The sequence below is a fragment of the Camelus bactrianus genome, chromosome 6, assembly GCF_048773025.1.
Source record: "Camelus bactrianus isolate YW-2024 breed Bactrian camel chromosome 6, ASM4877302v1, whole genome shotgun sequence".
Classification (NCBI taxonomy): Eukaryota; Metazoa; Chordata; class Mammalia; order Artiodactyla; family Camelidae; genus Camelus; species Camelus bactrianus.
The window spans coordinates 22,656,386-22,680,053 of record NC_133544.1 but is presented as its reverse complement, the minus strand read 5'-3'; the positions used below and the strand labels follow the sequence as shown (position 1 = coordinate 22,680,053).

The following is a 23,668-nucleotide window of genomic DNA, read 5'->3' as shown; positions in this document are numbered from 1 at the left end:
AGGTCTTTTGCTAGAGGCAGTGCTCCTTCTGTTAACCATACGGCCTTGCTTTGCCATAAGCACTGTTACTCCATAACCTTGAAGTGTTGCTAGGCTGCTGAATGCAGTCACTGAGGCAGATCTGTACTGGTCCCAAGAGACAGGGCAATTATTTCACTGTTCTGCACAAAACAACCGGGAGGGAAAGAGAAGGCACCAAGGAAGAAACAGCTTTATTAGGAGTCTAGGCATGTCTGGGAAACCCAGTTCAGTCACAAAGAAGAAAGGCTAATTTTGGTACAGGGCAGGAAACTGGCATTACAGAATATCCTCTCGAAAACCAACTGTGAAACTAAAACCTCCATCTTAATAGCCTTACAGAAACGCTGCTCAGTTTAGCCCAGGTGGAACTTCTGGAAGCTCCCAGTGGAATCATGAGATTTGTGCAGAAAGGGAGCACTCTCTCTAGCATTGCTGAATCAGAGCTCCATACAAGGTTAGGGGTCTGGGTGGGAGAAGCAGAGGAAAAGGTAAGGGGGATGTTCTCATCTCCCACACAAGGCTACCTTAGGGTGCAGTGAAAGAGGAACCACAGTTTCTGAACACAGGGTAGCCTGGGGCAGCAGAGGGACACCGGCTGAAGAAACACAATGTCTCGGCAATCTTTGTCATGACATAGAGAACTCTGCACAGTCTGGTGGGGAGGGCACCTCACAGGTCCTGGTGACACTGGCAGCCCTTCCTGAGGCCCCCTGGGAGAGAGCCATGATGGTTCTGTTCTGACTTCCTTCAGAGCAGAACTGCCAGTGTCCAGCTCCAAGTCCAGGGTCATAATACACTGAGGGGAATGGAGCGGCCACCCTAAGACACTGGTACCTCTCAGTCTAGGAGAATTCTCTTCTGGAGTAGTCACTTTCCTCAGACCAAGAGAGATCTTGCCCAATATGGGCCCAATCTAGAAATTATTCCCACCTTCACATGTGCACCAGGTGGAGAGAATCTTTCTCGTGAGGAAAAGCTTTAGATTCTGGCCCTCAGATGACGGCCCTTGGACAGAAGATCAGTCTGAAGTTGTTGGTGTCCAGGTGCTGGTTTCTGTCCCAAAAGTAGCAGACACTGCCTACTGATGTTGGGCCCAAGTGATGAGATGCTGTAACTCTCCCAAAGCAGAGCACTCTCTACTTTCACAGGCAGGAAAGGAAGAGAGGTTTCAGAGTGGCTGATGCCATTTAATTCTTCCATCGAATTTGCTGTGGAAACAACAAACAATGATCAGTTTTCACTGATTCCTACAGATAGGTGGAGGGAATACAATAAAACAAGGCTCACAGCTAGGTAATGTAAGGAAAAGAAGGATGGAGGAGGGAGGTTCAGAAATTTTTTTTTAATGTTTAGGGGAGTTCATTTATTCAGAGATGGATTAAACACTTATTCTGTATCTTACAAGCCTGATTTAGGGCATTTATTCTGGTTCTGCCCTCCTCAAGACCAAGATTCACTAGCTTTATTTAGCTTTTGGCAGGTTCCAAAATATCTAACAGGGAGCTAAACTTCATGTTAACAAAAAGCTCAGCAATTTCATGCTATGAGAGATGAGTCAGCTGTGTTCCCCAAATAGCTCAAATTCACTTCAACCACTTCTTATTTCCAATAGGTAGGTCACATTCAGCCCCAGGAAGCTGTACAGTTTGGATATTCTGAATCTGTAACATCTGTTCCTGTACTTTCAGTAGTTAGTCCCTCCTACCTGCTAGGTTTAACAGTCATCAGAGCACTATAATTAAGTCTCAGCCAAGGTCCCCAGATTACCCTTGTATCATCCCACATCTCAAGACTGATTGATTTCTACTGTCTAACCAGTACTTTTGACCTGCAGGCCCACATGAGATCCTTATCAAGAGCTCCATAGGCTCAGCTGACAGCAATCCCATCCAGGCAGGACTTGGGAGTTTATCCTCGATGCTCATTTGTGAACTGCATACTGAGAGTGCTGAAGGGGTGACCTGCAGTGCTCACCGAGCTGTTGAGAATGGCATCAATCTTCTCCTCCTCTGCCGATCCTTTATCCACCTTGCTCCTGTACGCGAGCAACTGCTGACGATCTTTCAGGTCCCGGTAAGTCTGCCATCGAAACAGACAACAATAAAAACCTCCAATTAGCCTGCTCTAGGAGGGCCTTCTTCCTTTTGTCACTCCCACTTTGAGCCAAGAGTCAAGGAAGAGCCGATAGGCTACAGTGGGATGACTGTGGGGTCATAGAACTTCATGTCAGAGAGACGTCTACAGAGCTTATGTGGCTCGATTCAGTTGTATGAATTCTCCGAGTGCAACAAATTTATAAAAGCAGAGAGAAACCAGTCAGAGGGCTGGGAAAATCACACAGGAGCACTGGTCTCCAAACTAACTCCTAACAAATCATTCTGTCCATTGAGGCGAGAAAGACATAAGTATCTCAGGATCTAGGCCCCGAAACTAATGTAATCCCCACTCTCCACTGAGGTCTAACTCAAAATTCTCATTTCTTAGGGACTCACATCAATGACGACATCGTGACACTTGAACTTGGTGGCTAAGTTCAACTTTGTGTCCACATCTTCCACCAGATTGACATACTCCTGTAATATCTATGGGAAGAAGTACTTCTGATTAACGATTTCCAGACGCATAAAACCCAGAGCTCTGAAAGGTGGAATAAAATCCTGAAGAATGAAAAGAGTTCAGTATCTGCTGTCTACAGTTCCCATCCTCAACCCCAGGACCAGTTCCACAATGTGAAACGAGGTGCACTCTCTGCAGTACTCCCGTGCTCCCCCAGGAAAGAAAGGAAGGGCCCATTCCTCCTTAGCCCAGAGCTAGATACCCATGCCAGCAACAGGTGTGCCCTGGATCTGACCCAGGGCTGTGCCCCTTGCTCCTTGATGTCCTTTCTCAGTGAGGTCTCCTTTTGTATCACTTGAACAGTATGTTAGTACTCCACCCGGGCTAAACATAGTAGCTGCTCCTCAGAGAGGGTAGCCTGGGATTACTCCTAAAGGGCCGAGGAGAATTTCCTTTCCTGGCCTTTTCTATCTCAAGGTGCAGTACAGCCATTATATTGCCTTTCAGGTAAGACTACAGCAGGTCAGGTCTCCCACTGCTGACCAGTAAGAGGTTAAAAGTTAGGTCTCCGAGAGGATCTTGTACCCAACTCTCTTTAGGAGCCATTACCTGGACTGGGGCACTGTTCTTGTGCAAAATTTCCACAACCCGATGGAAGCCGACGGGTGCTCTCTTCTTGGTGTAGCCCAGCCAGTTCTGAAAAAGGAAGACAGGGCAGCCGTCAGTAGGCCAGATACATTCAACATACTCTGAGCTAGACTCCCTATGTTTTGTGGTCAGACTAGCATAACATGGTGGTGAGAACAGATGGGAGGGGAGAGAGCAATGAAGAAAGATGAGAGTTTCAGAAAAGTCAAGGAACTCAGGACGGTGGAAAAAAGTCAGAGGTATGAAATAAGTTCTTAGATCTATAGGTACGAATGCAGAAAAAAGTGTGAAATATGGCTAAATGAAATAATCAATTTATTTAACAATACTTGTAGTAAGAACTTATCTGGGTAGAAAAATCCTACCCTTTACATCTTTATACTTACATAAATGTTTATTTGGAAATTTATGAGGAAAAGTATGAAAAGCCACCCATCAAACTTTTCACAGTGTGTGCCTTGAGGAAGGGACTGAGAAAGGAACAGGTGCAGATCACAGAAGAGAAACTTCATTCTTTACTCTCTATACTTTCATTTCGGCTTTGATTTTGACACAGGGATGTGCTGCATTGGTAGTTTATGTACCGAATTAAATAACTAACAAAGGGGGAAGACAAAAAATCCTCAAATCAAAATGGAAAAATGGATATTTAAATTGTAAACCAACAGAGATATAACAACCAAATGTAATGGAAAATCCTTGGCTGGACCCTGACAACAAACAAAAACAAAAACAAAGAAAAAAACAGCTTGAAAGTGCTAATTTACATGTAGGATAATATTATTATATTACTGTTAAATTTCTTGAGAGTGATAATATTGTGGTTATAAATGAGATAAATGCTTAAGTAACTATGGGAGAAGTGTTGTGATGTCTACAACTTACTTTCAAATGGTTCAGCAAAAGAAGAAAGCATATTTGCAATACAGCAAAGATGTTAACAAACTAGTGAAGTAGGGGAAAGACTATTAGTGTTCCTTATACGATTCTTTCAGCTTTTCTATAGGTTTGAAACTTTGGAAAATAAAAAGTTTGAGGGAAAACATCAACCAGGAACTAGAACTTGAGACTTGGCATGGGATGGCAAGATGGTATCTCCAAGGCGTCAGCAGCACACACAGTCCCAGGGCACCCACCTTTGTGGTAAAGAGGGCATCGACATCATGCCAGGCCCGAAGCTTGGCGCGAGCAGCCAGGGCTGTCAGCACATACTGCTTGTCTGGGATCTAGAAAGCGGAGGCCAAGGGAAATTAAAGGGAAGTAGAAATGCATCAGGGGAGGTGCTTGAGAATTCTGGAAAAGATAGGCAAAAATATCCCCTGGGGTTGATTCTGCCCCTCTGAAATCCATAAACCTCTCCGGTTCCTAAGCCCCAGCACTGCCACAGGCCGTTCAGTAAAGCCTTTCCTCACCTCCCATAAGCTCATTCCTCTCTCCCTTTAACTTTGAATGTCAAGGGACTTACTGTGCAGGGTTACAAAGCAACATCCACTCCAGGTAGGTACCCTGATACTACTTTTACCAAACACTGCCCAATTTATATCTACCTTAAACGTCTTCTTCAGGTTGACCGGACTGCTGAATGTCCCCTAGGATTAAAGTGAAGGAGGAATTTTAGTGTTAGTGACTTTCTCAAATACCTCCAATCTCTCATTTTCTTTTCCAGTACCTAGACAATCTGCATTTACTCTGTAACCTTTAAACCCAGAAATTAATTTAAGAGAAAAGCTCCATCAGGTCTAACTGGATATCAACACAACCCAGCTTAAAAGGATTGGATTAGTAGCTATGGTGTATTTCCCAGTTTTATGCTAATCCTATGATCATTATGATCACATCAGCCCATGATCCTTAAATTCACAACTCTTCAAAAATTTTTGTTAAAGTACCCATGAATACCGAACACCCCGCTGCTCTGCTCTGTGAGAACCCATGTGACATATGACCTCTAAGCAGAGACTGCTGTGGGACCAGCACTGGTGAGGCAGAATGTGCTATGTGGGCAGATCAGCACACTGGAAGCGACACAAGCCCTCACAAACCTCTCTCCCTCCTGGCTCACCTCTGTTGAGAGCCAGGACAGCCAGGTGGACTGCTGAGAACTGTGCACACACCCACTGTTAATAGAGTACATCAGAATACTGCCTTTGAACTATGCTCTTCCTGTGCAGTGAGTGTGTGGGGTCTTTCTTTCACATTTTGCCTGTACCTCAGCCTCCGTGTAGTGGTAGAAGCAGGAGTAGAAAAGCGTCGTCACTAATGGCATGTTGAGGATGGAAGCTTTGCGGGGGTGCTTCCGGAAGATCTCAGTCTGTCCTGCTGATTCCAGATGTCGATCATTTGCCTGTGATGCAGTGAGCCAAGTGGGAAAAAAAAAAAGAACAATGTCCACGGAATAGAGGCAGGAGAGAAGCCTTTAATAATACAGCTTTGCAGGGGGGTGGGAGTGTGTATAGCTCAGTGGTAGAGCAACTGCTTAGCATGCACAAGGTCCTGGGTTCAATCCCCAGTACCTCCATTAAATAAACAAACAAACAAATAAATCTAATTACCCCCTCCCCCACCAAAAATACAGCAGTTCTGTTTCCTACCCTAGGAAAGAGGCAAAGAAGAGAAAAAGAAACATATTGCCTAGGATAGCCCAGGGGAGCCTAAAATCCATAGATCCAAGTTGGATGAAGACCAAAGTAGCAGGAATGAAATGGGAGTTCTGGGACAAAGGGGAAATAATTCCAGGTTAACAGTGAGTGATAAGAGAAAGGATGCCTGAGGACAATGGAGGGAAGGCTACCATGTAGAGAGAGAAAAGGAAACGCCCTTAAAAATTTAACAGGAAATGACATATGTGGGCAGAGCAGAGGTCTATCCCAGATGCTGAATGGTAGTGAGCACTGGCACTGAAGCAGGAAGTCTAGCAATAAGGAGTCTAACCTCGATAATGATCTGACGTTCCAGGAGCGTGTAATGGTCTTGGATGTGTGCAGAATCTTCTGCTGAAAATGGCAAACTGGGAGAGGGCCAGAAGGTTAGTACCTGATTCTCCAAATAGGAGATAAGCCCAACTAAACCAAATCATCACTGTAAGCATCAGAGGCTCACGGGCTGCACAAACCTGATCTCAATTCACCTTTAGAGCATCCCTAAAAAGGCAGAGGGAGAGAAAGCAGAAAATAGGGTAGACCTTTGGCTGGGATTTTTGTATTTAAGGTTTTGTCAACTCCAAAGGGATCCAGAAAGTCCACAAAATATATACAGTCACTAGTGGTTGTGCTGAGGAATGAACTAGAATCCCCTCAGTATGGGGGTTGGAATGTTTGCTCAATGAGTCACTTAGCTAGTGAGTAAGCCTAGTCAACTGTCCATCATCCACTTCCCAGTGAAGCACAGTGGTTCCTGTCATTGCTTAATGTCAATGCTTTACTCTCCTTATGGGGCACGTCCATTTGTTAACCTGTTTAAACACAGAGTTATAAGGTAAAATTAAATTACACAGCATGGTGGTATGTTTGCAGACAGGTAAAGATCTCAAAGCTCTACACAAATGTCAAGGATCCCATTCTCAACACTACATTTTTACACATGAAGAAGTTGAGGGACAATCAGTGTCTTGCCTAAAAGGCATATGGTAAGTCAGTGGGTAAGCCAGGAACAGAAGCCAGATTTTAAACTCCCAGTTCACAGATCTTCATTTAAAAAGTGCTGCCTTATTCTCCTACTTCACTCGCTCCAGGAAGAATTCTAAAATTCAATTACACTATCCCAGGTTAAGTGTGAGCCCCAGCCAATTTTTAGAAGAGATAAAGGGAGACAGTGAAAGGTTCCAGGTACGTCACTCTCCTAACTTTGCCCTTTGTTTACCAGAGCCCATACAATGTAGCTCAGTAGCTGATAACATTCAAATTAAGGATTGCATTGACAAATTTCTAAATGTGAAACCTGGAAATCATGTCACATGAGGAATGACTAAAATAACTATTACCACTGAAACTGAAGTAAAGTCTATTGGGTCAACTCCATACTTGTCCTGAAATATACAGGGAAGCAAGTTTCAGCTCAATATTAGGAAGCACTTTTCAGCACTGAAGGTTGTCCGACAATATAATAAGTTACTTCCAAGAGTAGTGTGTACCCATCACTGGAAGAATAATATGTGAGGCTGGTTTTTACAGGGACTTATATTCTAGATGAGAGCTGTGCTCAATCAGTGGTTCTTGGACTGTGGGGTTTCTAGAACAGTAACACTGAAAATAATATATAAAGTAAAATGTTACTGACCTTTAATTTAATACATAAGGTCACACAAAAAGATTACAACTTATTTTTCTACTAAACAAGGCAGGGGGAAGGAAAAAAGTTCCAAAATAAAAGTCAGTCTTTCAAATTAAATAAATTTAGCTTTGGAAAAAACTCTCAGAGGGGGAGGGTATAGATCAGTGGTTGAGTGCAGGCTTAGCATGCACAAGGTCCTGAGTTCAATCTCCACTACCTCCATTAAAAAAATAAGTAAGTAACCCTAATTACCTACTCTGCTCCTACAATAAATAAACTATTTAAAAAATAAATAAACAAAGTGGGGGGAAAAAGAAAAAAACTCTGTACATTGTACTTATTTTTCTCAATTTACCACCAGTCAGTGAAAACCCCTTGGGGGACTCTAGGAACCACTGAATGGAACTATCTCTTTAATGACGTTTACATGATCCACTGTTAGCTTTTCTCTTCAACTATTTATCCATTCCATCCTTTTTTAGTCTCTGTGAAAGAGTATTTATACACAAAAACATTTCTCCCCCGCTTACCCAATGCAGGTCTTAAGAAATTCTTTCCGTTTATCAGGGTCCTGAATGTTCAAGTGCTCTCGATAATGGGACAGCTGCAAAAAACAAGAGAAAGGCTTTGAGCTGCTGCTTCTCCTTAAAAAGGTGAGGTAGCTCTGTAAGTAGATTTTTCATGCTTAAAAACTAAATTCTTCATTATCAGAGAATCTACTCTGGGAGTAGATGGGGGGAAGAGGGCAAGGAGTCACTCAAAATTATTATCCATAATGGCAATATACAATACAGTACCCACTAGCCAAATCTGGTTGTCTATATTTAAATTTAGTTAAATTAAAAATGCAGGTCCTTAGTTGAATTAGTCACTTTTTAAGTGCTCGATAGCTGCATGTGGCCAGCAGCTGTCACATCAGACAGCACAGACACAGAATACTGCCATCATCGTAGGCCCTCTTCTGGACAGTGCTGACCTATAATGAAGCACCAAGTGGACAGAGCACCAAGCTTTTTTCTGAAGTTTGGCTTTGGCTTCAGTATTTAACCAAAACCAGATTTTGCTTCAGCCTTAGCCTTTGAAAGGCCCAAGAATGGAATGCCAACTTCAACATTAGCCTTGGCATCCTTGCCCTCATACATGGTCAACGGCAGCCTGATCCTGCAAATATCTAATTAACAACATAGGTAACATGAATAGGGAGTGGCATGCTGATTCACTGCTGATAGCTAAATACAGCATTCACATGCAAAGACTACAGGTTCTACCTGCAACTCTGAAAGAAAAATTCCTTAGATGCTTCCTATTCTGAAATTCTAAGAAATGAACTGAAGTTTAAATGTCTATTTGTTATTATAAAGATTAAATGAAGCAGTAATTAATGATTGTGAAAGCTGCAATTTTAGATACAATCATTAAAAACTTTCCAAGAATTAAAAAACAAGTAGACAGTGGGGAGGGTATAGCTCAGTGATAGAGCACATACTTAGCATGCAGGAGGTCCTGGGTTCAATCCCCAGTACCACCATTATAAATACATATATACATACATACACACATACATACATACATACATAAATAACCCCCCCAAAAAAACAGTTAATACGAATATTAAGAGAATTAAATGACTTTAGGAAGAACAGTATATCCTTTTAGAGACAACAGATGTGTATAAAAATGTAAATAAGGATGTAAAACAGAATAACAAATTATATCATAATCTAATCTATGAAATATTTGTTATATAAACATTCCTAATATTAAAGGAAATAACCTTTAAGAGCTACAGTTAATTTTTATTATTCAATTCCATTTTGGCCTTACGTCTTTCAAGAAAAAGTCTTACTTAGGAAATCTTCATACTCTATGAGAATAAACTAAAAGCAGACCAACAGCTTTGCCAATTCCAAAGTTTACAAGGTTGAGAAACTCCAAATTTATATACAACAGCATGCATGATAAGTCATATTCAATTCAAACGTAACAGAGAATTTAAAGAAAATAAAGTTTTCAGTAAAAATGAATCACCCTAAATGCATTAACTTCAACTAATCAAACATAACTTTTTAGAATGCTGTATGAAGAAAATCCCTTATAGTTTTGAATTCATGGAGATTAAAAATGTAAACAAAAAGCTTTTCAAGATGATTAGTACAGACTCCTAATTATTTTGAATAGATGAAGGTTTTTGAGATTTTCCCACACCTTGAACATTAGTAAAAGTTCCTTTTACAAAACGTTAATGAAAAACATCTTCCTGAATTATATTCTTCTGTGCAAAGGTTAACAATATTATCAAGTGTGCCAGCTGGGTGTGAGCATCAGTATCACCACCACCGTGTGGTACAGCAACTAAAGCAACAATTCTGACTTTGATGGCACCGAGAAATTCTTACTCCTGCATTATAATGTCCATCTTTTTAAATGGATCACTGATGTTTTAATAATACAATTACTTTTTCAGTAAAATTTCAGATTTATTCCTGTACTCTAGGAGTTTCTTCTATAATGGTGAAAATCGGCCCCAAATCAATTTTAACACTTAGTCATTGAACTTTCAGCCAAAATGCGCACTGAGTGCACCAGCAGCTCGACTTGTCTTCCTTCTTGACCTCTACCTGGTTTCTTATCCGTCTTTGCTTTCAATGTTGTCTTTAGTATTCGAAGCTAAAACCCCAAAGCTCCTACAAACCAGGAATTGAAAGCAACTAAAGATAAATTCCAAATTGACCAGGCCAGTTTTCATTTGGTTAATTTAAGAAAAAATGTATTTCTCAGCCCAACTGAAAGAGCATAAAAAGAAAGAAAACAGTACATCGTTTTGATTAAGTTTTCAGGCTTCCCAGATGCCTCTTTTCTGGATATAATCAACACCAAAGGAAAGGAAACACTCAATCAGCTTGGGATCTCAGAGGCTGGGTTTTGGCTTAAGACTTTTGTGAAAGAGGCCCCCAACTGAAACAAAGGCCACACTTACCGCAAGCTCTTCTGTTCTATCTAGGAACCTGGGAAGAAGCAGAAGGGAGCAGGGCATTTTTATATATTGATGCGTGGCAGTATTACCTCACAAAATAGGATGACTGCTCTAGAAGAAACACAATTCAAACTCATTGCCTCCATACACAAGATAAACCCTTCTCTTCCTAAACTTTCTACCACCAGCAGTCCCTTGAGAACATGTGGAGGATCAGGTATCAGCATCCCCCCGATTTCTCTAGCTGAGTGAAAAGCAAGGACAAGAAGACACTGCAGGGCACTAAGAACTCTGTAATGTTAACAGGTCTGACAGAAAGGCTCAGCGCCTCCACCAAACCTCAGCCCACACCAATCTTCTAGGATTTTTTTTTTAAAGATGAAAACACTCTGTCAGTACAATCTTAGAAACAGACTGTCTATATTGTCCTCTGTTGTTTTCATGTACAGCGCACAGTGTGTTTTGTCTTTCCCAAAAGGTGGTATGGCCTTGGAGAACAAAGACTTTTGTCTTCTGATTCCTTCTTACCCTGAATGGAAGTAACATCACTAGTTTGGTATAGAGGCAGTATATAATAAAGCCTTGCTGATTGGGAGGGAGGGAGGAAGGAAGGGGAGGGAGGGAGGAAGGGAGGGAGGAAAAAAGGAAGGAAGGGAGGGTGGGGTGGGGGCAACAGCCTGCCTCAATGAACACGTCTTCTACAAATTCCTAGCTAACCATCAGTAATCTTGACACTGACTGACCAGGTGACTTGCTTTCTCCACCTTAGTCTTTGGGGCAGGTCATCACTGTGCTGGGGTCACTGGGTAAATGGAGTTACCTTGGGCCACATGTCAGCCTAAAAAGAGGTTCCAACCCCTTCCCTGACATCGAAGAAAGGACATAATAGACATACATTTTAACCTAAGGGTGGGAAATAGTCCCTACTGATTGAAATGACGTAGGGAAGGAAAACATGTTAGAGGACAGTCACCCCTCCTCCCCAGCCCCCACCACCACCTCCAGCCCACAGCAGATATGCCTACCTTTTGCCTTTCTACCTATCAGAATCCTACCGAGTCTCAACTCCTACCCACTTCCATGAGGCTCTCCTCGGATATCCTGACAGAAAATTATATTTACTTCTGTTCTTCCACTGTACTCACTGGCATCACTGGGGATCAATTAAAGATTCCTTCATTTTAGGTCTTTCGTAAGAAAATACTTAATAAATATAAATACTACAGACCAGACATTATGTCTAATGCTTACACACAGAAACTCTTAATCTTCATAATGACCCTGTGGGGCAGGTATCATCATCTTCATTTTACAGATGTGGCAACTGATGCTTGGAGAATTTGGGTAACTTACTCAAGGTCACTCTATCAACTAAGTGGTGGAGTCAATATTCAATGCAGGTGCTTGACTTCAGAGTCTGGTTCTTGGCCACCTGCTACATGTCACTATGTCATGGGCTGTGGTGCATTACTAGCTATCCCATCACGTTTCAGTATCTTGTCTAGTAAGTGTTTCCAGAAAAAAAGAATAGTGTCTTCTCTTTCTTTGTATTATTGCCCAGAGTGCTTTGAACAAAGTACTTAATATACTTCATAGACCAGATGATCGATTCTTACCTAAAGAGGTCCAAAAGCAGCTTTTGATCCCCAATTTCCTTAAGGAAGTGAATGAGATGTCTCAGGGGAACCTGTCGCACCTCCAGCTCTCGGAAGAGGATCTCTGCCAGATAGGAAGAAAGAGTTAGATGGGGAAAGTTTAAACCTACTACTCAATGGGAAACTGGTCTCCCCACTCACACGTTTCAAACATTATCTCTTCAAAGTCCACCAGAAGCTTGGAATGTTTTTTTTATGGTGCCCATTCTTATGGCTCACCAGCAACACACTCCATGGTCCAGGACAACACTTAGCCTTGGAATTAGCTTTCAGTCCTCACCAACCCAAACAGCAGACACTCAGCATACACTCTTGACTTCCTCAAACCAACACAGCCATCCATCTGTCCAATATATGGAGGGGGCTTTGTAGTTCCTGTAGTTATCACCCTAAGGGATGAACAACTGCTCGCAAAGTTGTGATGTGTACTCAGGAGTCTCAGGCCACCCCAGCCATCTCTAAAGTAGACTTGATGCTGGTGAACTCCTATATGTTGGTGAACTCCAATATGAAAGCCACAATGCCATTCTCCCTTCAAATATAGCAGACATCTTACTAACTGAAGATTTCCCTCAAACCATGCTCACCTTTGCTCAGGGTCCTTTTCAGAAAGATCAGAACCTAGAGGAAAACAGAACAAAGAATGAATTATCCTATGTAATCTTCCAGATGCAAAGCCCTGCCTGAGCACCTGATATCTACGAATGAGGTCAGCAACCCATAGGAATTTTTGCAGATCCAGACACAGATTTCTCTACGTGATGGGAGGACAGGTGATGGACATCTGGACTGAGCTGTGTTTTGGGAGTCCACATACCCGTGCCTATACTGGTGAGAGACACCTCCCTCCCTCTGGGAGAGACTGCTCTCACATCCCTTCTTCCTCAGATTGTTTTTTAGAACACAGAGTAGCCAACCTACTGTTTCTGGGTTATAATCAAGAGTGCCACACACAATGCGTGTCCTGCCTTGTGCTGAGCCTTGGAACACAATGAGAATCCTCCACTTTGAGAGGAAATCCAGGGTCTTTACTTGACATTTAACCTAAAATGTTCAAGTCCATCCAGACTGGACTTTCAAAAACTAATGAAAACAATAATTAAACAAAGAACAAATAAAACCCACAACTCACTGCAGTAATGACATTTCCATCATGCATGCTCACTGCTTCTTCTAGGAGCTGTAGCTTGTCCTGTAAGGAGCGGAATCTTTCCAGTGAGCAGACCTGGCAGAATAAGAACGGAATTGGTGTGCAAGGAAAAAGACCATTTCCTATATTCCTTTGTTACTAGATACTGAAGAATGGGCAAGAATGAACAGAAATGTCCCCAAGGAGAGCCTCTTTATTTTTACACTACAGTCCCCAGCATTCTATGAGCCAGGAGGTTCCCACCACACCCTCCCTAGTTCAATCTGATGCCCTGGAAGATGCTAATGTCCTGATGAAGTCGTGCCAAAGTCAACAGGTAGAGAGGTCACTTGTTTTCCTTTTAATGAGGTATAATTTACATACAATAAAATGTATCCTATTTAAGCATACAGTTCAGTGAGTTTTGACAAGTATATAACTCCGTGTACCTACTACTACAATCAAGATACAGAACATTTCCATCACCCCAAAAAGTTTCTTTGTCCACTGTGATGTCAATACCCTCTCCCATCCCCTAACAACTACTCATCTGTTTTCAGTCACTAAAAGTTTGCCTCTTCTAGAATTTCAGAAAAACAGAATCATACAATACGTACTCTTATATCTGGCTTCTTATATCACTCAAAATAAAGTTTCTGAGATGATTCTGTGTTGTGGTGAGTATTAGTTGTTTGTTCCTATTCAATGGTGAGTGGTTTTCTACTACATGGACATACCACAATCTATCCATTTACCTACTGATGGATATCTGGGTTATTTCCGCTTTGGGGGCTATAATAAATAAAGTTGCTATGAACATCTGTCTAAGTCTTTATATGGACACACGTTTTCAATACTCCTGGATTGTAAATGTCTAGGAGTGAAATTAAATGTATGTTTAATTTGGTAAGAAACTGCCAGACTACTCTCCAAAATACTTTTACTATTTCGCCTTCCTGCTTGCAATATATGAGAGTTCCAGTTCCTCTATATCCTCCCACTGCTTCGTATGATCAGTATTTTTAAATTTAGCCATTATAGTGGCTGTATAGTGGTATCTCAGTTTTCTTTCACATTTTCTTGATAACTGATGATGTTAAGCATCTTTTCAAGTGCTTATTGGCCATTCATGTATATTTTTTGTGATATAAATGGTCAAATCTTGAGCTAATTAAAAAATTTTGTTTATTTGGGGGGAGTTACTAGGTTTATTTATTTATTTTAATGGAGGTACTGGGGATCAAACCCAGGACCCCACGCTTAGCATGCACTTACTCTACCACTGGGCTTATCCTCTCCCCACCTTTGAGCCAATTTTTTAATTGAATTGTATTATCTTCCTACTATTGAAGATAACTCATTACTTTTTATATATGTATTCTGGCTAAAATCCTTTACAACATATGTATTTTATAAATATTTTCTCCCAGCTATGGTCTTTTCATGTTTTCAACAGTGTTTCCAAAGATCAAAACTTTTTAATTTTGGTGAAGTTCATTTTATCAATTTTTTTCTTTTTTGTTTCCTGTTTTTTGTGTCCTTAGGTAATTAGTCTTTGCCTAACCCAAGAGCACAAAGATTTTCACCTAAATTTTCTTCTAGTTTTATAGTTTTAGCACTTATTTTACATCTAGGTCTATGATCCATTTTGATCCCTTAATTATTATGATGTCAATTCTCCCAAAATTGATCTATAGATACAGTGCAATCCCAATCAAAATCCCAGCAGCTCTTCTGAAGACACTGATAAGCTGATACTAAAGTCTACATGAAAATACATAGGGTCTAGAATAGTCAGAATAATTTTGGAAGAGAAGAATAAAGTTGAAGAACTTATACTACCTGATTTCAAGATTTACCACAAAGCTATAATAATCAAGGTCTTAATAATGGCATAAGGATAGACAAATCGATGAATTAGAATAGAGTCAAAAAATAAACCTACACCTACATAGTCAATTCATTTTTGACAAAGGCACCAAAGAAATTCGATGGGGAAAGGAAAGTCTTTTCACCAACAGTGCTGGAACAAATGGAGAACTATGTGGAAAAGAAATGAACCTCAATCTTGACCTCATACCATATACAAAAGTTAACTCACAATGTATCACAGACCTAAACATTAAAGATCACTCTCACACTTTTTCAAAAAATTATTTTATTTATTTGTATTGTTTTGGGGGGAGGTAATTAGGTTTGTTTGTTTGTTTGTTTATTTTAATGGAGGTACTGGGGATTGAACCCAGGACCTTGTGTATGATAAGTACACACACTCTACCACTGAGCTATACCCTCCCCCCATTCTCACTCTTAAAAGCACTACTTTTTCCTCTCATTCATCATTCTTTTCCCACTTCCCCATTAAAGTAATAGTAAACCCTGGAGAATCAGAAATTCTGCAGCTGACCTGCAGTCTTAGTGGACTGATTTTCCTCCTGAAAACCATTTAACAAATAGAACTGAAGAGTAAGGCCAAGCTGCCCAGCTTCCAAAAAATCCCACAAGAATTCTCTCTCTAGTGGCCTTACCTTGCCCTTCCGGAGGCGTCGCACTGTGTCACTGGGGCTCCAGTCATTGCTGTAATCCTGAAATATTAGTAGCATATGAATCCCAGGAAGTTAAGGGTCAGAATTATCAGTGTGCCAGCTCCACCTCAAACTCAGTCTTGGTCACTACAGGGGAAATATTTTGTGGAAGGAAATGGATGGGGGTAAAAAAAAAAAAGAACTGGGATGATCTTGTTCTGAATTTTGGATGGAACTAGAACAGAGACGATACAAGCAGGAGGAGTTGGATCAAAGAGGGAATGGACTAACTGCCAAAACCAGCAACCTTACGAATAAGTGGTTAACGATTTCAACCCCTATATGCAATTAGTCACATCTGGGGACTCTAATTAATGTCTTTGCCAACAGAAGGAAAGAAAAAGACATGTTCCTTTTTTGGACCTTATGACATAGTTTCTTCCTTTTGAACCAATTTGCTTTTTTTATGTGCTTCATGGGGATTTTAGCTCCACCAAGCTTCCAGACCACAGTGATCAAAAGTTTCAAAGTACAACCTAAAAAAGGCAGCATAATGGGTAAGTAAAGTATTCCAGGACTGAACCAGAAAATAGAGATTATGAGTCCTAGTTCTACCATTTAACTAGCTGTGAGACCCCAGGCAAGCTCTAATGTTTAGAAATCTACTTTTTGTATCTATAAAAGGGGTTTAAAATAAGATCTGCTCAAAAAGTTTGGAAAATTAAGCAAGACAACGTGTCAAAGCACGCAAGACTGTGAAAGTGTCATACCAGTGTAAGATATAACTCACCCTATATTCCCCCTTGGGTCTCCCCAGCTCTGGAGCATAGCTCTTGGCAGGTGTGTCCGACAGAGCTGAGAAAGAACAGGCAACTGGTTCAGAAGGACACCTTCTTCCTGCCATTCCTTTCCTCTACTGTTTCCTTCTCAAATACATTTTTTTTTTTTTTAACTTTGGGCTCCCAAGGCATCTTTATGGCTCTGAGTAGACCCCAGTTCTTTCCCAAAGACAGCATCCCCAGAAGTTACCCCTTGCCCCTATAGCCAGAATGATCTTGACGTCCTTATTCAGCATCAGAAAATTTCTCTAATAATAATGGTAGGTTCAGAAGCAATTTCATCTTATCATCCAATTATCACTTGTCCCCAGGACTGTACCCCAGGTCAGTAACATTTCCCACAGTAATCAAGAGAAAAGGGTCAATGCCTACCATCAGAGAGGGACTGGAAACTTCCAGGTCTAGTTCTCCCTAAAGGTAAAGGATATATAAGGTCAACAGTTCAAGTCAGAGCCATTCAGACTTGGGTAAGGATGTAGTGCATATAGAAACTTTTTATGCAATATGGGAACTTAAGGCTTAAAAAAGCTTTTATTCAACTTCAGAAATTTAAGGTGCCATAAAAAAAAAAAAAAGGCATGGAGGAACATTTAAAAATTTGTAGTAAAATATCCATAACGTAAACTTTACCATTTTTAAGTATACAGTTCAGTGGTACAGAGTACATTCACATTGTACAGTCATCTGTACAATGTACTATCCATCTCCAGATCTTTCTCACCATCCCAAACTAAGGCTCGGTACCCATTAAACAGTAACTCCTATTCCTCCTTACCCCCATCCCCTAGTGACCACTATTCTACTTTCTAACTCTATGAACCTGACTATTCTAGGTATGTTATAGAAATGGAGTCATACAGTATTTGTCCTTGTACCTGGCTTACTTCAGTTAGTCCTCAAGGTTCATTCATGTTGCAGCTTGTATCAGAATTTCCATCCTTTTTAAGGCTGAATAATATTCCATTACACATACATGCCACATTTTGCTTATCAATTCATCAATGGACATTTAGGTTGTTTCCAAATTTTGGCTATTCTGAGTAGTGCTATTATGAACACTGGTGTATAAATATCTGTGAAAGTCCCTGCTTTGCATTCTTTTTGGTATACATCTAGAAGTGGTTGCTGGATCATATGGTAATTCTATGTTTAATTTTTTGAGGAACTGTCAAACTGTCTTCCATAGTCACTGTACCATTTTACATTCCCTCCAGCAGTGCACAAGGATTCCCAACAGAAATGCACAGGAGTAGGGAGGAACCTTGACCTAGGCAAATTTCTTCAGTACCTGTCACAGGGTTAATGTCAATTTTGTTCAGGATGTTCTAGAAACCCAATCCAACCCTTCTGGATTTCCTTCATTTCTCTCCTTAATCCCCAACTGCCAGCTCCAAAGATAATTCTTTATCCATCAATAATCTTTTTCTTACAGAGTATATGAAAATTATAGCCTCAGTGGTTTTTTGAAAAAAAGAGGACTCCCTGTCCCTTTAACCATCACTCTTTACCTCTAAAAAAGCTGCTCAGGGAGTAGGTAGAAGCAGGTTTGGGTAGCTGTGCATAGGAGAAGCTGTTTCGGCTCTTTAACTGTTCACGCTCATGGTTTGACCCACTATTACCAGCAGTCTCTTTGATGGACCATGAGATACCTGCAAGGTAGTAAGAACTAAATCAGTCATTCTCATCCAAAATAATGCCGTGACACCAGCATTCCAATCAACTCTAAAAGCTTTTCATCAGAGGCCTTGGTCCTTTATCTGCATGGACTTCAAAAATTGGGGCAGGGAGAAAGGAGAGAGTCAAATTGACTAATCAACAAAAGAAGGGGCAAAGGAAATGAATAAATAGAAAAGGAAATACAAGTGGCTATTAAACATATGAAAAGATGTTCAACCTCACTCTCATTTATTTATTTATTTATTTTTTGGTAGAGGGAGGTAATTAGATCTATTTATTTATTTTTTTTTTTAGAAGAGGTACTGGATATTGAACCCAGGACCTCATGCATGCTAAGCATGCAGTCTACCACTTGAGCTATACCTTCCCCCTCAACCTCACTCTTAATAAGAGCATTACACAAATTAAAAGTACACTGAGATACCACTGAGCCCGTGTAAGACAGGCAAAGATCCAGAAGTTCGATAATACCCTGTGTTGCCAAGGCTGTGGGGAAACAGGAACACTCTGACATTGCTGGTGGGAGTGAAAAGTGGTGCAGCCCCGGTGGGGGCAATTTGGCAATATCTAACCAATACAGACACAAATGCCCTCTGCCAGTAATTCCAGTCTAGGAATTGATCTTTCATATACTCTAACATGAGCAGAATACAAGGTTATTGACAGCAATATAAACAGCAAAAGATTAAAAACACTCCGAAGTTCATCAACAGTAGACTGGTTAAATAAATTATGATAAAGCCGTACAATGTACACTATACTGCAATTTAAAAAAAGGGGGAGAGACAGCATGAGAAAGCTCTTTAGGTACTGATATGGAAAAAACCTCTGAGCTTTATTGTCAAGTAAAAAGAGCAGGGTATAAAGTATTCTACCATTGGTATAAAAAAGGGGGGTAAGAATATATATTTCTATAAGCATTTCCAAATGTGAAAAGAATCTTTAGATGAATACAGAGGAAGCAAACAACTGCAATTGTTTTGGGGAAGGGTGAGGCCTGAGAACTGAGTAGACGCATGACAGTGTGGGAGGGAAACTTTTCACTGTATGCCTTAAATACTTTTTAATTTTTAAATCATGTGACAGTATTTCCTATTAAAAAAAAAACAACTTTTAGAAACACACTCAAAAATCAGATGGACTCTGCAAAGGTGTTAAGCAGTTATTATATAACAGCAAGGCAGCAAGACTCGGTGGCTAAGGAAGTCAGTTCTGCCAGCCAGTTATAATCACTTAAGTCAGCAGTTCCCAAAAAAAGTTCATATCAGAAGCACTTGCAGTGCTTACTACATATTGTGACTGCTATCCCCCGCGCCAACCCCACCACCATCCCCAAGACCTACTGAAGCAGAGTCTCTGCAGTGAAGCCTAGAAATCTAATTTTAACAAGCCTCCCAAATAAGTCTGAAATAGCCAGCCAAGCATTAGCCCTAGGATAGCAGACTGTATGAAAACTACTGCTGTATTTCCCCAAGCATCTTCTAGATTAAATTTCCAGGTATGAAAATAGTATAATCTCATTCCCTTTCCTAGCAAGTATTGAGGAGCCTTTGCTAGTGATAAGAACTCTGAATATCAATCCCCTCCTAGGGCCTCTTCTACTTACTTCCCACAGGTTCCCCACTCCAGCTGACCCTCTCCAGGTCGTCGTCATCATCATCATCCACGAAGTCTCGAAGGCTATTCACTGCTCGCTTGGATTCCTTTAACTGCAAACGGACAGAGGCAGAGCACTCAGGCAATCACCACTTCCCACTTCGCTCTCTGACAGCCAAGAAGGCTGAGCAATTGGAACTGGAAGATGGCCAACATTTTCACCTTCTGCAGTCAAAAGTCTCACTTGCTAGAGATTTGCCAAGAAAATAAACTGCTTTTTAGCCAACAATGGAGTTCAGTGGCAAAAGTTTAGGAGGAATCGAAGCCACTTTTGACCCCAAATCATACGCCTAGCATTGACTTGCTTTGTAAACTTGAGTGAGTTTATCCATCCCTCTGAAAATGAATCTGTTTCCCCATTTATAAAATAGACACAATAAAGACAAAACTCCCAATCCAGCCCAGCCTTCAAAAATAATAAATTATCACATGATAAAAGACTTAAGAGTTCTTAAAAAAAAAAAAACTGAAAGAAATGAATCATCTCAAGAATATAAAGAAGGGCAGAGTTGGTTTTTACAATCCCTCTCTTTCTGAAGGTTCTTCTTCCATGAAGATTCTTCTAAAGATCTGACCAAAAACACTTCTGAGTCTAACAGACATGGTCAAAAGTGAAGATATCGAGGATATGAGGGGAAGGGTGCCCTATGGAAGAGGGTGCAACCTTCAGCAACTGTTCATGGAAACCTACCTGTGAGAGCTCATCATCTTCATCATCAAAGGTGAAAGCCTTGAACTTGGAGCTATTCCAGTACTCCTCCTCATCACCCTTTGTGCGATTCATCTGGAGTGAGGGGAAGACAGATGTATGTCCTGTTTTGGATTCCCTCTGAAAGAGCTCCAAAAGCTTCAGGTTCCTAGACTACAAATTCCCCCCTACCCCAGTAATCAGGGATGTATGAAAGTATTTGGTAAAGCAAATACTGAACATGCCATACAAAATCAGATCCCTGGGTCTCCAGCCAATCAAATCATACCTTTGATCCTTTAACTACCCACAAGTAGTCACTCATTCCTAGAGCAGCTACTTTGTTCACAGCACTCTCTCAGGTACTATAAGGGAAAGTTAAGTGCAAAACATAATCTCCCTCTGAAGGACCCTACAACAGACCTGGAGTATTCAGCATAGGTATACATAAAGGTAAGAGTACAAGGCAGGCAAGAGTTTAAAGAATGCATCACAAACCTTGCTGAATATACAAGATCAAAAAATTAAAGCATGAACAAAGTAGATAATAATTGCATTCGTGTACTCAACATGTATCTACTGAGTGTCATCTCTGAGGCATTGTTCTAGGCTCTGGGAATACTACAGTAAACAAAACTGACAGATACCTTGCCCTCATGTGTGCTTGTTAAAAGCCTGAAAGCAAGCAAGCAATTAAAAGAAGCTGAATTATCTTGCTGTATCTTCAAATAATGGTTAATTTATTTTAAAGTATTGGCCAAAATTGGGGAAATGAGAGCATGGCCAAAAAGGAAGTATATAAAGAATTAGTCAAAACACCGTAAGTTCCTCTCATAACTACTCTAAAATTAGAATTCACCCTAAAAAAAAGTTTTACCTTACAAACTAAACTATCAGTGCCAACTGGATTAGAGTGAAAACTTATTTACATCAAGATCTAGGTACCAAAAATTTCCACAGCACCAAAAATAACTCCAAAGACTACAGAGTGTCAAATTCTAAAGGTTCAATTTGCTTTTTCTTTGATTTCAATAGCATCCTTCTCAACAGAAGCTTAAAAAACATTCATCACGGCAGCCCTATTGAGGTTCCCAATGGTCCTTAAAATACTCTGCTCTCACTTACTGATTCTGTTTTCAGGGGATCTAGGGATGGTAAAGTTAAGGTGAGAATTTTCTACTATCTGATCCCTTTCCATGGCAGACATCACTAATTGATTTCTACTGAACCCACGTGTGGCTTTAAAATCCTTTTGTATATTTAATTCCAGGAAGTCAAAACCAAATTGCAAAGCTGGAAGACACAATGAAATCACCCTTTATATTAGTACAAGAATAGGCTTTATAGTCAGGCGGACTTGATTTCAGATCTTGGCTTCTCCAATTTTGGGCAAACTGGATAAATAATTTTATTTCTAAGCCTCGGAGAAAATGATATCCTACCTCACAGGGCTGCAGTGAAGAATAAATAGAACTCAGGAAACACATAACAAAGTGCCTAGCAGAAGGTAAGCACTAAATGTTAGTTCCTTTTAGTATAGGATATCTTCTGCCATCTTTCTGTCTCATCTTCCTCATCTATAAAATGGACATAACAATGGAAGCCTACCACTGTAAGACTGCTGTGTAAGTACATGTAAAGTACTTACTGCCTGACATAAAATTAATGCTCAGTATTAACTTTTATTATTATGTCAATTGGTATCTTGGAAAAGGCTAGAAAGAAAGAATTTCCAAGCAAGCCCAAAGTTGAAAGAAAACTAGTTTGATACAAAAATTCTGAGTAGCCATCACAAACACTAAAAGTGTGCATAGAGCATGTAAATGTCTCTGGCACAGGTGCCAGTTAATAAAGCACTTTGTAATCCTCAGAACAACCCTATAAAGTAGGCCTGGCATATTCCATTTTACTGATGAGGGAAATAAAGTACAAAAGATTAAGTATCACAGCCATCTTGCTAACTGCTCCTATAATCCAGGTTTTCTGTCTCCTGGATCATTTCCACTCTGACTTTCATGGTCCTTCTATCACTCTAGGGAAAATGAGGGCAGGTTATTACTCTACTACAGTAAATAAGTATTCGTAAATATCTACAGATTGGCATAGAATGTGCCTAACAAACCCAATAATGCACCAGAGGACTTCCGGAATCTTTTTAAACCATGCAATAGCAAGTGGACACTTGACATCAATGTGTACTAGTACCGCCAAGTTAAAACGTGTATTTACTTAGCATGTAAAAAGATGATTTGATAGTTCTAGAATTTATAAAGCAACCAGGTAAAATTTTAAGAATGACTGAGAAAGGTGCTTCAACATGATTTAAAATACTTCAAAGGCTTGTCCTTGTCACCTGTTTACTGAGAGCCCACAACATAGGATAGTAGATCCGAGGGGAGAACAGGAACATGACAAAAGAAGGAAAACGACTCAGCCAAAAAATATCCACAACCAACACGCTCCCTGCCTAAAGACACCTCAGCATCCAGCTACTGAGAAGTCATATTCAGATTCATTTATCATCTCCCGCGCCAGGCCTACACAGGTGAGGTTACGAAATGAAACATGGAAATGTGGGTTAAACTAGGAAGACTCTATGGGCGAACGTCCAAGAAGCGGGGATCTACTGCAGGGGCCAGAGCCCCGTGGAACCCTTGTAGAGTAAATACTCATTCAAAATCAGATGTCGGGGCTCACACGCAGCCCCAACCACGAGCGTACACCCGCTCCCAGCCCAGGGGTCGCTGCGACTGGAAAAGAGGCCTGAGGTCAAGGGACGCCTCAGAGAATAGAGAGAAAGGATACGGAGGCGGAGAAGCTGGACTCAGCTACATACGTGGCCCAAGGGGTTTGGGACACCCTCACCTCTTCCACACCGAGCCCTCCCTTTCAGGTCAGCGCCAGACTCTTCCGCCGCTGGACCAGCTTTTCTAGACAGGCTATGCGGCATAGAAAACGGGCGGAAGGGGATAGTCGCGGGTGGGGATGGTGGGTACTGTGGCTCAAGAAAGGGGCCGCAGAGCATGCTGGA

At 40.8% G+C, this 23,668-nt stretch overlaps 1 protein-coding gene and 1 non-coding gene across 3 annotated transcripts; both read right to left on the bottom strand.

The window, feature by feature from the left end:
- Positions 1 to 192: 192 nt before the first annotated feature.
- VIPAS39 (VPS33B interacting protein, apical-basolateral polarity regulator, spe-39 homolog) lies at positions 193 to 23,653 on the bottom strand. Of its 2 annotated transcripts, XM_010947894.3 has the most exons (20): positions 23,503 to 23,652; positions 20,641 to 20,733; positions 19,900 to 20,002; positions 18,125 to 18,265; positions 16,989 to 17,027; positions 16,568 to 16,632; positions 15,781 to 15,837; positions 13,256 to 13,348; positions 12,711 to 12,744; positions 12,085 to 12,187; positions 10,472 to 10,499; positions 8,025 to 8,098; positions 6,157 to 6,232; positions 5,435 to 5,569; positions 4,773 to 4,814; positions 4,362 to 4,451; positions 3,187 to 3,273; positions 2,514 to 2,603; positions 1,996 to 2,100; positions 193 to 1,229 (listed from the first exon to the last, which is right to left on the bottom strand). In XM_010947894.3, the coding sequence occupies exons 2-20, from the start codon at positions 20,731 to 20,733 to the stop codon at positions 1,209 to 1,211; spliced, it is 1,476 nt and encodes a 491-aa protein (XP_010946196.1). In that variant the 5' UTR covers positions 23,503 to 23,652; the 3' UTR covers positions 193 to 1,208. The 2 variants fall into 2 exon arrangements, with proteins under 2 accessions (XP_010946196.1, XP_010946197.1); XM_010947895.3 differs by lacking the exon at positions 18,125 to 18,265 and having other exon boundaries at positions 23,503 to 23,653.
- On the bottom strand, positions 15,474 to 15,548 carry TRNAI-UAU (transfer RNA isoleucine (anticodon UAU)). The gene has a single exon. It is a non-coding gene; the product is annotated as a tRNA-Ile (tRNA).
- Positions 23,654 to 23,668: the final 15 nt, after the last annotated feature.

What these genes read in the sequence shown, in the direction of transcription:
- VIPAS39 (XM_010947894.3), bottom strand. Translation starts at nt 20,733, where the DNA reads ATGAATCGCACAAAGGGTGATGAGGAGGAGTACTGGAATAGCTCCAAG. An exon ending in AAGATGATGAGCTCTCACAG is followed by an intron (nt 20,003 to 20,640) that starts GTAGGTTTCCAT and finishes GTCCGTTTGCAG; the next exon opens with TTAAAGGAATCCAAGCGAGC. An exon ending in ATGCCATTCTCAACAGCTCG is followed by an intron (nt 1,230 to 1,995) that starts GTGAGCACTGCA and finishes TTGTTTCCACAG; the next exon opens with CAAATTCGATGGAAGAATTA.